The 12,251-nt window shown below is 37.0% G+C and overlaps 1 protein-coding gene and 1 pseudogene across 1 annotated transcript; both read right to left on the bottom strand.

Annotated features, from left to right (window-relative positions):
- Positions 1–2,403: 2,403 nt before the first annotated feature.
- Positions 2,404–4,031, bottom strand: LOC136279333 (melatonin receptor type 1B-B-like; annotated as a pseudogene).
- Positions 4,032–7,001: 2,970 nt separating this feature from the next.
- LOC131799467 (octopamine receptor beta-1R-like) lies at positions 7,002–11,312 on the bottom strand. The gene is made up of 2 exons (XM_066164474.1): positions 11,157–11,312; positions 7,002–8,085 (listed from the first exon to the last, which is right to left on the bottom strand). The coding sequence occupies exon 2, from the start codon at positions 8,075–8,077 to the stop codon at positions 7,064–7,066; it is 1,014 nt and encodes a 337-aa protein (XP_066020571.1). The 5' UTR covers positions 8,078–8,085; positions 11,157–11,312; the 3' UTR covers positions 7,002–7,063.
- Positions 11,313–12,251: the final 939 nt, after the last annotated feature.

The following is a 12,251-nucleotide window of genomic DNA, read 5'->3' as shown; positions in this document are numbered from 1 at the left end:
TTTCCATGCCTATACCCATTTTGAGGTAACAGCGGAGGGGCCAAGAACGTTTGATGTATTTTTAACTTCCTCATAGTGACGTCTGCAAGACACATAATTACTGAACGAAAGCCCCGAAAACAAATGCGAGAAAGACTGAAACATCTTTATGTTTGACTATGATTTCAAGAAAAAATATTTTTTTATTCTCCCGAATTACATATAAGTTTGCCGTTTTCGAAATACTTCGTCTTTTTCATTGAAAGATAACCCCAGAAAATTACTCTTCCTTGCGTGAGCTTGATTGCGTATTTTCATCAGCATTTTTATTAATTACATATCTGGCCTATTGTCACGTCTAACTTGTAGCAGGTGGTAAGTTGGAAGGCGAGGTATTAAAAACGAATGAATTCTTTATTATTCGGCATAACCCTCAAGCTCTTGAGAAAACTGTCATTTTGCTAGAAAAACACTGAAGTTGTGAAAATTCAGCTGGTCCGACTGATACATGCAAACTATCAACTGCAGTGTTTAACAAAGATTTCTAACTTGAGAAAAACGGTAACTTCATATTTGTAAATAAGGATTATGTATGACTTGACTCAGTCAATTAGCATTTCATCATATGATCATGAATAACTTTTGAATATTTCGAAAAGCTTGTGTTTACTCAAATAGGACGCGAAACCTGGCATGCGCGGGGATTACCACAAAAAAAATATTCTACGATAAAAATTCTTCCTTTCCTTTTTCGAGTCAGAGCAGGAAATTGCGATTCATCGAAGGGCGTGGCTTATTTTCTTATTTCTGCTCACTACTGTCCTTCAGTTTATGTTTTTGTCCGCTTATCTTTCACGAACACGTGAAGTGAAACAAGTTTTCTTCATCTCTATTGTATCAAAGCTGCCAAGGAGTGGCATACTTGTGAAAATGTCATGTATTTGTCAAATTATAAATGCTAATGTTGAGACGATAGTTAAGGTTAGGCGTGCGCCGAATACGAGACTTTTGTGTGTAGGTTATATGTCGTTGGTTATCTCGTAATTTTGTGAATATTAAATTTGCTTGCTTGAACACCGCACCTATCAAGCTTAACAATGTAGAGAACAGCTTAAATATCTTTGTAATCAATCTTCCTTACTAAACGAATTTTATCTAGGTTTGGGGAGACAATTGTGCCATTAAGAATCACGGAAAAATTTCTGATTTACATAATTTTTTTTTCATGAGATAAAATTAGTTCAAGACACAATCTCACTCAATAGAAGCAGCAAAATACCGTCTTATATAGCGTCCTTTGTCATAAAAATGTCCCTAGGTAAAGAAAATTTCATGAGATAAATTTATTTCAAGACCCAAGCTCACACCTAGACAAAATAAGTAGAAGCGGCAACATTTCTCTCAAATAGCGTCCTTTGTCATAAAAATGTCACGGGTAAGGCGGCGCGTCATAATATCAACATTTTCCTGAGTGCGTGAAAGGAGTAATTTTCGTTTTCTGAATCATGACTGAATTGACTTTAAATTTTCTAATGGCCGACGATCCTTGAGGGACTCACAAAAGTTTCCTACGCGTAGCTATCTTTAAAATGGACGCATGAATACTAATACCACATTTTGAGGCTGGTAAAGTGCAACTTAATCATTCTTTTATTTATGTCAAATTACTTATTTCATGTGGAAATTATCCCTTTTAGTATATTTACTTACTCATAGAGCCTCACTATCCGATGGATAGGGGCCAGAGTTTAAAGCAGTTGTCACTCAATGATTTCAAAAGATGCTTGAGGTTCTAATATAACACTTGAAATTTTAACTGCTATTAGGAAATCATGGATAGATTAGTGATAATGATTTTTGGGGAGCCGTTTATTCATTCTAATGATTATGAGTTTATCTACATCTGTCGACTTCAAGTTTAGCACAATGAATTATAAGTCAGCGATGACTTAAATATTATTGAAAGTTCAGTTTCTCAGTTCTCCGTTTCTGAATTTTATCACACTGAATCCCTTTTAATTAAACATTTTTTGCTGGTGTGAATGGGGTCTTAATCAAAGGTGCGCATTCATATATTTTCCTATACGTAGAAATTACCTGGTTCTGTTTTTTTTTCCTATGGGAAGGGAGGGTGTTGGTGGTTTCTGTTCTGATACAGTGTATATAGGATTAAAAATTTTCCTTTGAAGAGATCTGGCATACGAGGAATATACTGTACCAACTTACTGTATTCTGATATGTTTGTACTAATTCGACAATTATGGCGGGAAATATCATGAACATTTCTGCGAAACATTACACAAGTTACGTTCCCTTCTACTTTTAGCGGATAGGATGTTATATCAGAAACTTTGAAAATCTACAAGACTTGTACGTTCGCTTCGCCCTCATGTTTTGCAATTTCCTTTTCATTAATTAAGGCAGCTACATTTCGCAGATCTCTTGCCTTTTCACGGTGACAACGAGCAGGTTCTGAAATTGCTTTCGAAATGCACTTAAATAGTAGAGGAAAGTTGCTAGCAAAACTGCAGTTCTTGCGCAGGTTTCAATGGAAAATCGAAACCAGAGAGAGAGTGCCCACATTGGTATCCAGCAACACAAAAAGCCTGCGTCCACGTGTAACAGTACCCGATTAATGTTAATTTCTTTCAATGGGTTGGTTACTGAACCATTTTCAGTCCTGTTCTGTGGCCACGAGACTACATTATTTTGATGCTCATTGGTTTTGAGAAATATCTTGTAATAACTGAAAATACCGATACTTAATGGTAAAACAAGAAGCAATCCGACAGCGATAAAATAATGAAAGATTTGACTCTCTCTACTTGGGTAAGTAAAGGAGCACATTGCATAACTTCGAATAAATTTTTGCCGAATTTGTGACTCGGGTAATGAACAGGTAAAGTGCTTGGGAAAGCCACAAGCAACTTAACTATATCTTAGATCTGCGGGGCGAAAAAATCTACTTGTAGTGGTTCGTCTTCACAATTTTTACATATACACACACTCTTTATTAATTTCCGATTAAATTTTACAGAAAAGGGCATGCCCGCAACTAGCAAAGGCTAATCTAGGCAGGCCATGCCTTAATAACCGAACTACAAAGATATGTTAAAAACAGAACTAAAAAGTAGAAGGCAAAGAGAAAGTATTAAGTAACAACAAGAAAAAACCGTTACATTGACCTAATTTAAAATATTAAAGGTACAGCTACTGTTTATAAAAATAGTCAGGACAGATCAGGAGAAGTATTACCAGGATTCTACATTTTGTAAAATCTCATATAAATCTTTTTAAGAGTCTTGGGAACCTAATATGTTGAATAAAATTTGTTTGAGTTTTCTTTTAAACGCATTTTTGGAAAGATTTTTTAATGTTTGAGGTATTACATTCCACACTTTTACTCCTATTCGAGATAAGGAATTCGCTTGAACGGATAGCCTAGAGGGTTTGAAATAGAAGTTATTAGAGGCAGAAGAACGTGTATTGTAAGAATGAACATTAGATATATCTTAAAATAGATCTGAAATAGCGAAGAGCTCGTTTCTGCAACTTTAGGAGCTTGTCAAGGTAAGATTTACAAGCCTGATCCCATGCTGTCAGACCGTATGTTGGGTAAGGAGCTAAAGAGCTTGGTATATATTTAAGAGGGTATGCGTTGACAGAAAGTGTCGTAATTTTTCGATTAATCCTACGGTTCTGCTTACTTTAATGATTATCGGTTGAACGCAATCAAACCATGAGTTGCCAGGGTCACGTCAGTGCTAAATATACCAACAAAACCTTGATTTTTGTATACGGAATCGATTAAATTCCACCTTCCAATAATCAGTTACAGAGGCTAAAGGCATTACCGCTGTTTCACACAGCAGATCGCTGACTGCTAAAGCAATGACATAAAGGGTGGTAGTTGATTGCAGTTTTGTGTTTCTGTATGCTACTATACAAACCAGACGGTTTCCAATGATGCTTGTGACGCTCAAAGCAACACATACACTCGCTTCAGTTATGACAGCAGGAAAGCTTCGTATTGGTAGCTGTAGGTCTGACATATTACCAACTGAATACACAAAATAAAACCAACAAAAACAACTAATAAGTAAACATATAAGTGAATTAATGGATTAAGAGTCTGTTCACGTGAGGGCCGGGCAGGCGTGACACATGCCATCACACCGATTTCTTTCAAACTTTCACAGTTTGTGAGGGTCAACGAGTTATTCAAGAATCCAAAGTAGTTCGGGTTCCCGTCTAATCCTTGGAGTATTAGGGCCCCCACATCAAATCACGGGGTATAAGGCTAAAATTAGCTCGAAAAATGCACTTCCATCGAATCTCTCTCACACTAACAGAATGCAATGGATTTTGATCTTCTTAAGTCCAATGGTTATTTGAACGTGAAGTAAATAATTTAAATTTGGGGTAATTAGATTACTTTTGCCAATTTGTCAACGCTGTCTATGAAATTGAAATATGCAGAACATTTTAGTTTGTCCTAGCAGTGGACATGGACACCTTCTAAAGAAAGGACATCTGCATCTCGACCTGAGCCACTGGAGAACGCACTTGAGCAGCGTTTCGACCAGGCAGTTTTCTGTAGGGCCACAAAGACGCGGACGTTGCTTGTCGACCATCACATGACAACGAGCCACCAAGGTCTGGCAGATAAGACACTGCACAGGTGGATGTCAATTTACGCCAGTAACATCAGGCCTCACTTTGCCCAGGAAGAAGAGGACCAATCATTCGTTAAAGATGATGAACAATGTTTCAGGTCCGGGACCGTCAAGAAGCGCTTGACTGAGATTTTTTAGGCAGCAGGGGCGCTTCTTGATAGGAGGGTTATTAAGTATTGCTATTTGTTTCGGGAAGATTATGTGTTAAAACAGCTCCTGATCATAACGCGCCATGAGGTCAGAAACGTCTGCAGGACAGATCTCCACGTTAGGCGCCACGTGGTAGTCTCAAACTACCACGAAACTGTGAAAGTTTTGAAAGTCATGCTGAAGTCATCAGACTTCAGCATGACTTTCAGAGATTAGTGACTTCGTCCGCCTCCGGACGAACAGTGCCAGGGCCTCCCAATTTTCCAGACAGGGTGACTTGCCCTTTGAAAATGACTCCAGTCTAAGCGCTTCACAGGATCGTCACGCAGGCCGTGGGCGATCGCTGAGGCAAGAAAGTATTGCTTTGTTACGGGAAGATAACGTGTTAAAACACATCTTGGCCCAGAAAGGAGAGGTCAGGTGCTATTAAAAAGTTAAAAACTTTTTCCGAAGGAGGCGGGTCTCCAAATAAATCCTGACCTCTACAACCCTCAGTTAGATAGAATTGTACATATAAACTGCTCAATTACAACTTTTATTTATTGTAAATACTGCTGTGGATAGGAGTGTAAATATAATTTAAAAACTTTAATTATTATACCGTTGTATATATGTAAATATCCTGGCAAAAATAATTCGAGCTGGTTACTCGATGATACCCCCAGTAGGTCGAGGAGGTTCATCAGGGATCAAACACGAGCTGGTGTAGCCAACCTCCGGGGAGTGCCCCACGAATACTCTCAGATCTTAGGGTAATACTCTTTTCGTTTGATACGACAAGGGGGAGATCAGGGAACCAAAGCCTCCTTTTTAACCACCTTTAACTTTATATCAATCTATTCAAACTAGGTACCATTTACACGGTTCTTTAGCCAATACATTCGTCAATATCATTTGACACTTTCAACGCAAACGGAGCAAGAACCTCTGAGAAATTTATAGCAAAAGCTGGATCAAATTTCCATAAAAAGTTGTAAAGATATGTGACTCTTCTTTTTTAATCCCCACAGCCAAACTAAATAAAAATTACACCTAAATAAAACCAAAGAGCTTAACTTTGCGCCAATGCGATTTTCATTACAATCATCTTCGTTAAATCGACAAAAAAACCCGCTTAAATATGACTTTCGAATAATAAGCTATAATGGGAAACTGATTCCGAAATATCCTACAAGGTTCTTAGTAGGCGGCTGCTAGTTATGTTGTAATCATGATTGCAAATGAAAGCGCCTATATGGAAAATTATTCATAGAAATAGTTTGGGGAATGTCTCTAAAGGTAATTGCACTCTTTGAACCGGAACTTTCAATGTTTTTCTTGCGAAAGAGGGCTTTTCTGGTCCTCTTGAAGTTTTTCATAAACGACTGAGCGTCACCTCTAATCAACTAAAAGCGTTTTGTGCTAATTTGTTATGAATTTGGAAAAAAATCTTATGTTCGAGGATAGAAAATAAGTTACTGATTACATCACAGGTATCAGAAAGAGAAACTCAGGGGAAAGTTATTCTGCTTTAGAAGCTGGCTGTTAACCAACGGAAAGTCGAATAAAATTAATTTATTTTCCATTTAACCATCAAGCCCTTGGATCTGAAAAAGCTTTGACGTTATAGATAGAAAAATTCTGAAGAAGCAAAAGGTTATACTGAACGATTTTATCATCGTGCTTGCCAAATTCAAATTGCAATTCATTGTATTTTCATCGCACGCATAGCAAAACCTATCCAGTTCTTACTCACAACCCTTCCGCAATTTAGAAGTGAACTGATGTCGTCTTCTCTTGTTCAGCACTAGGCAAGGAGAAGTCACCATAAATAGTTTATAATATTAGACAGCGGGGTCTGATTGATGCGAAAAACACCGCTTTCGACATCTAAGAAGCTTTCTTTGCAAACAATAACTAAATTAGCACCTCAAAAGAAACTACTCAAGTCGAGGCCAGTAATTTGATTTTTTTTATTTAGGTTTGTTTGAAATTTCAAAAAGGCGCCTTCTGCGATATTACTCTCTCTCTCTGTCTCTCTCTCTCTCTTACCACTTTCTCTTTTTTAAGGCGTCTATAAATTATCCAACTGGTTTCCCTCATGTTTGCCTCTCTGAAAAATCTGAGCCCAAGCATAGTAGAAAACAAAACAAAACCGACCAACAGCAAGAAACAGCAATGAAAAAAAGCAACCGTAATAAAAAAGATAAAAAAGAATGGAATAACTTTTCCGTCCTGTTTTTAAAAGAGGATGTTTTATTAACACAAATTCACTAGACTTAAAAGTTTGCTCCTTGTTCCTCTCGTTCGACGAGATCGTTGCTAGTAAACGCAGCAGCTTTCTTTAGCACAATTCTTGACCTTTCACGGCGGCAACAGAGCAGTTTGCGAAACTCCCTGCGGAACTCGCCATTTGTAAAGGCGTAAATGATGGGATTTATTACAGCACTCAGATAAAAGAAAAACATGGCAAGCAATGCTGTAATTCTTGAGCTGGTTTCAGGGGAAAAGCGAAACCAGAGAACAAGTGCCCACATTGGTATCCAGCAACACAAAAATCCCGCTGCCATAAGGATCAACATTCGAGTAAGCTTTATTTCTTTCACTGTGTTGCTTACTGCAGTATTGTCAGTACAGTTCCGTAGCGATGGCACTACATTCTGTTGATGCTCATGGGTTTTCAGAAATATCTTATAATAAGTGAAAATGCCGACACACAACGGAAAAACAAAAAGTAATCCGACAGTGATGGAATAATGAACGATTTGACTTTCATTAGTTGGGTAATTAAAGGAGCACACTGCATAGCTTTGAATAAAATCGATTTTAACCCAATTTGTGGCACGGGCAATCAACAGGTAAAGTGCAAGGGAAAGCCACAAGCAACTCAGCCATATCTTAGATCTGCGGGGCGAAAAAATCCTCTTGTAATGGCTTGTCTTTACAATTTTCACGTAGCGGTTAATTGCTGTCAGACCAAGAGTTGCTGGGGTCACCTGAAAGGCGAACATATCAAAAAAGCCTTGAAATTGGCATAAAGCGTCGCCAAAGTCCCATCTTCCGATGATCAGCGTTGCAGAAGCTAACGTCATGTCTACTGTTCCACACAGTAGATCGCTGACCGCTAAAGCAATGATATACAGGTTTGTGGTTGATCGCAGGTTTGTGTTTCTGTATGCTGCTATACAAACCAGACTGTTTCCAATGATGCTTGTGATGTTCAATGAAACGCATGCAATTGCCTCAGTTATGACAGCAGGTAAGCTTCGGCTTGGTAGCTCTAAGTTTGACATAGCACCTTCTGAAAATAGAAGAAATTAAAAAGCAAGTAATTGAGTAAATTAATAAACAAATATGTGAAGAGAGATGAAGATTAACAAAATGAAAATAATGGCTTTTCCCCTTTCCCGGCAAACTACATCACCCGCATCTTTAATTCGCTCTCAGGGTTTGTGAACTGTCGAAATCTACTTGTAATCATCTATCTAGTTATTATTTATATATTCGTTTATTTAGTGGCTTTTTGTCTTTCAACCGCGTGACCCATCTTAGTCTCGTCTTCTCGAATTGTAAGTTTATCCAATGCCAAGCAAGGGAACAGTGAGGTTTATGAAGACGTATGAAGATTAACGGCAGCGTTACAATCACATTACTTCCTTAACATGTAATTGCTTTGAATACTACCATCATATTTCAACCCTAAAGACAAGTGAAGAATACACTGAATACAAAACATCATACTGGTAACTCGTATAATACCTACGCATTTCTATCAGCTAAATAATCGTTCCTGATCGAGTGACTGTATTGCTAGAGAATCTCATACTACCTTTTTTTTCTGCTTTTTTATTTTATTTTATTTTTTCCATTTTTTAGGTAAAATACAGGAGTGTAATTTAGCATGCGTTTCCAATTCTTGTGTATATCCAAACTGCAAGTTAAAGCTCAACGGAAAAAATAAACGTATTTAATATTTCCGTTCGAGTTTTAAACTTGTGCAGTTGTATTGTCTCCCTTTGCAATCAACGGATACTTTTTTTAATCTCCCACAGGTATAAGCTATCCACATACTCTGTACATGCAATGAGTATTTTGTTGATGTAGGCGCAAGCAACTTACAATTTATTTAAATTAGAAACAGTATTGATGACAAGCGCACGTTTGAAGATAAACGTAAACCGTCAAACCTGTTTTCTCTGTTTCTTTGTTCCTGTTTTGCTATTTTGTGATTACAATCATAATCATCGTTTTCTTTATTATTGTTAATATTATTGTTGTTATTATTGTCGTTAAAACCAGTCTGCCGAAAAGTTCCATTAGTTTGTTTCCACATTTACTTCTGGTGAAGTCTGGATCGAACATAAACTTTTTTTGATATTTCCGTTCGAGTTTTAACCTTGTACCGTTGTATTATCTCCCGTTGTGATCAACGGATACTTCTTTTAATCTCCCACAGATATGAGCTATCCATATACTCAGTACATGCAATGAGCATTTTGTTCATGTTGGCGCAAGCAATTGCTTACAATTTATTCAAATTAGAAACAATATTGATGACAGGCGAACGTTTGAAGATAAACGTAAGCCGTCAAACCCGTTTTCTCTATTTCTTTGTTCCTTTTTTTCTATTTTGTGATTACAATCATAATCATCGTTTTCCCCATCATTGTTAATATTATCATTATTGTCATAATTGTCGTTAACACCAGTCTGCCGAAAAGTTCCACTGGTTCGTTTCCATATTTACTTCTTATGAAGCTTGGATCGAACATATCAGCTGAAGGCGCCAATTCATATTACTTTTATATTTTCTCCGTATCGTTATAATTTTCCTGTTACAAAGGACGTTAATTTGCATAAATAATTTAAGTTTGAAATTGACGATCATTTATAAGGCTTCCTTCAAACTTTTGTCGCCTAGATAAATTATTTTAGTAATTGAAAGTTTCGCTTGAATTGAAATCGATCGAAAAATTAGGCTGTCCATGCAAGCTTTCAAGCTAAATTTTGAAAATTCTCCTTTCTTTCAACAAATCTTGAACAATGCATATGGGCTCAAAAAGATGTATTTTGACAACGTCTGAATAAATTTGACTCAAGAAAAATAAAATTGAATTATAAACAAGACAGTCATCATTTATTGCCTTCGGTTGGGGTATCATTTAGGGAAGTGTCAAGATATGTCATTCTATTTCTGAAACTCTTTTGCGTTTTCAGTCAACCCTGAATTCAGTGTGAATAGATAGAAACATGAATAAATGAAAGCTTTATTAACCAGTTTAAAGTTAGAAGCAATCTTTTTATTGAATATTCGTCGTATCTTCCCTTACTTAGAACTGTTTTTATAGAGGGTCCATTTAACTTCCAGCGTTCATACACAGAATCGAGCGAGATGTTCCTAAAGCCGGTCAGACCGTTGTGTTATCAAGCTTTATAAATAAACGAGGTTGGTCAAAAAGCTATCGTTTATCGCACGGTAACCCAGAGAAATATGAAACAATATGTTTTGTTTTAAGTTTATTTTATAAAAGCAATAAACCACACTTTCTGTCGGTTTACCAGCATAATACCCCACTCGGAACGTTGTGAAAACACTCGAAAAGTTGTTAGTCCCAAGTAAGAGGCGAGTGATTCATAATCTTTTCCAGTAACACGGTTCTCCAAATATTTTAAGTTGGTTATTAATTTCGTAATACGATTGAAAGTGCGGCGTGTTGCTTAATGACTTTCCGCAAAGATGGCGAAAGCAATTGATAAATAAATGTACATGTGGAGTTGTACTTCTCTACTCGAGAAAGAGAGAAGATTACTTCACTCCCTGTTTCCCACGCCAAAAATATTTGAAGAAAAATAATCATCTGATAAGGTCACGAATGTGCTGCTGAATTTATCTGTGGCACCGTTAGTTTTCAACTTTGTCTCACGATAAGAATCAGAGAGCTAGACCAAATTTCTCAAAATCGTTTGTGAAGAACTCTAAAGCTCTCATTTTATTTGCTTCAAGGAACAGCTGGCTGCGAGTCAGTCGCGTATTTCGAATTTTCTTATGCCAGGAGTTTGTGAAAATTTTGTGTAGCGTCCGCGATCCAAGCAAAGGTTTTTGCCAGTTTAAGCATTCACTGATAATTCTAATTAGACCTAGCGAAAGCTTTACCTTACGCTGAGATTCGATGAAAACAAGTCAGACCACAGAAGAATATGGGACGGTATTTATAATAGCTCAACGCGGTGAAACTTCCTTGCAAGGTTGGAATTATTGTCTCTCTACCAGTCTTTACCCGTCACAGTGCAGAGAGTGTGGCTTTTTTTAGAGCAAAAAATTAGGTTTAAAAAGCGAAAAACGGATTACTTGAGATATTATCTGTAACTAACCTTAATTCCACAGGAAAATTTCCCCAAAACGGTATTGAAGATTCTAATTAATACTTGTTTCCAAAGTTCACGATTGCCTAATCCAAATTGAGGCTATTCTTAGTGCAAAAGGCCTTTTTGCTTTTAAATACCACAATTTCTGTTCATTTCTATAACCTTTCAAAGTAAGAAGGCATTTCCATGCCTGTACCCATTTTAAGGTAACAGTGGAGGGGCCAACAGCGTTTGATGTATTTTTAACTTCCTCATAGTGACGTCTGCAAGACACATAATTGCTGAACGAAAGCCCCGAAAAAAAATGCGAGAAAGACTGAAACATCTGTATGTTTGACTATGATTTCAAGAAAAAATATTTTTTTATTCTCCCGAATTACATATAAGTTTGCCGTTTTCGAAATACTTCGTCTTTTTGCATTGAAAGATAACCCCAGAAAATTACTCTTTCCTTGCGTAAGCTTGATTGCGAATTTTCATCAGCATTTTTATTAATTACATATCTGGCCCAATGTCACGTCTAACTTGTAGCAGGCGGTAAGTTGAAAGGTGAGGTAGTAAAAACGAATGAATTGTTTATTATTCGGCATAGCCCTCAAGCTCTTGAAAAAACTGTCATTTTGCTAGAAAAACACTGAAGTTGTGAAAATTCAGCTGGTCCGACTGATAAATGCAAACTGTCATATAAACTGCGGGGTTTAACAAAGATTTCTAACTTGAGAAAAACGGTAACTTCATATTTGTAAATAAGGATTATGTATGACTTGACTCAGTCAATTAGCATTTCATCATATGATCATGAATAACTTTTGAATACTTCGAAAAGCTTGTGTTTACTCAAATAGGACGCGAAGCCTGGCGTGCGCGGGGATAACCACAAAAAAAATATTCGACGATGAAAATTCTTCCTTTCCTTTTTCGAGTCAGAGCAGGAAATTGCGATTCATCGAAGGGCGTGGCTTATTTTCTTATTTCTGCTCACTACTGTCCTTCAGTTTATGTTTTTGTCCGCTTATCTTTCACGAACACGTGAAGTGAAACAAGTTTTCTTCATCTCTATTGTATCATAGCTGTCAAGGAGTGGCATGCTTGTGAAAATGT

This window comes from Pocillopora verrucosa, chromosome 3 (genome assembly GCF_036669915.1).
Source record: "Pocillopora verrucosa isolate sample1 chromosome 3, ASM3666991v2, whole genome shotgun sequence".
Taxonomy (NCBI): Eukaryota; Metazoa; Cnidaria; class Anthozoa; order Scleractinia; family Pocilloporidae; genus Pocillopora; species Pocillopora verrucosa.
Note: the sequence above shows the minus strand (reverse complement) of the source record. Positions and strands in the feature narration are given on the sequence as shown.

Bases quoted from the DNA above. Each gene is read 5' to 3' on its own strand.
- LOC131799467 (XM_066164474.1), bottom strand. From the start codon at position 8,077: ATGTCAAACTTAGAGCTACCAAGCCGAAGCTTACCTGCTGTCATAACT.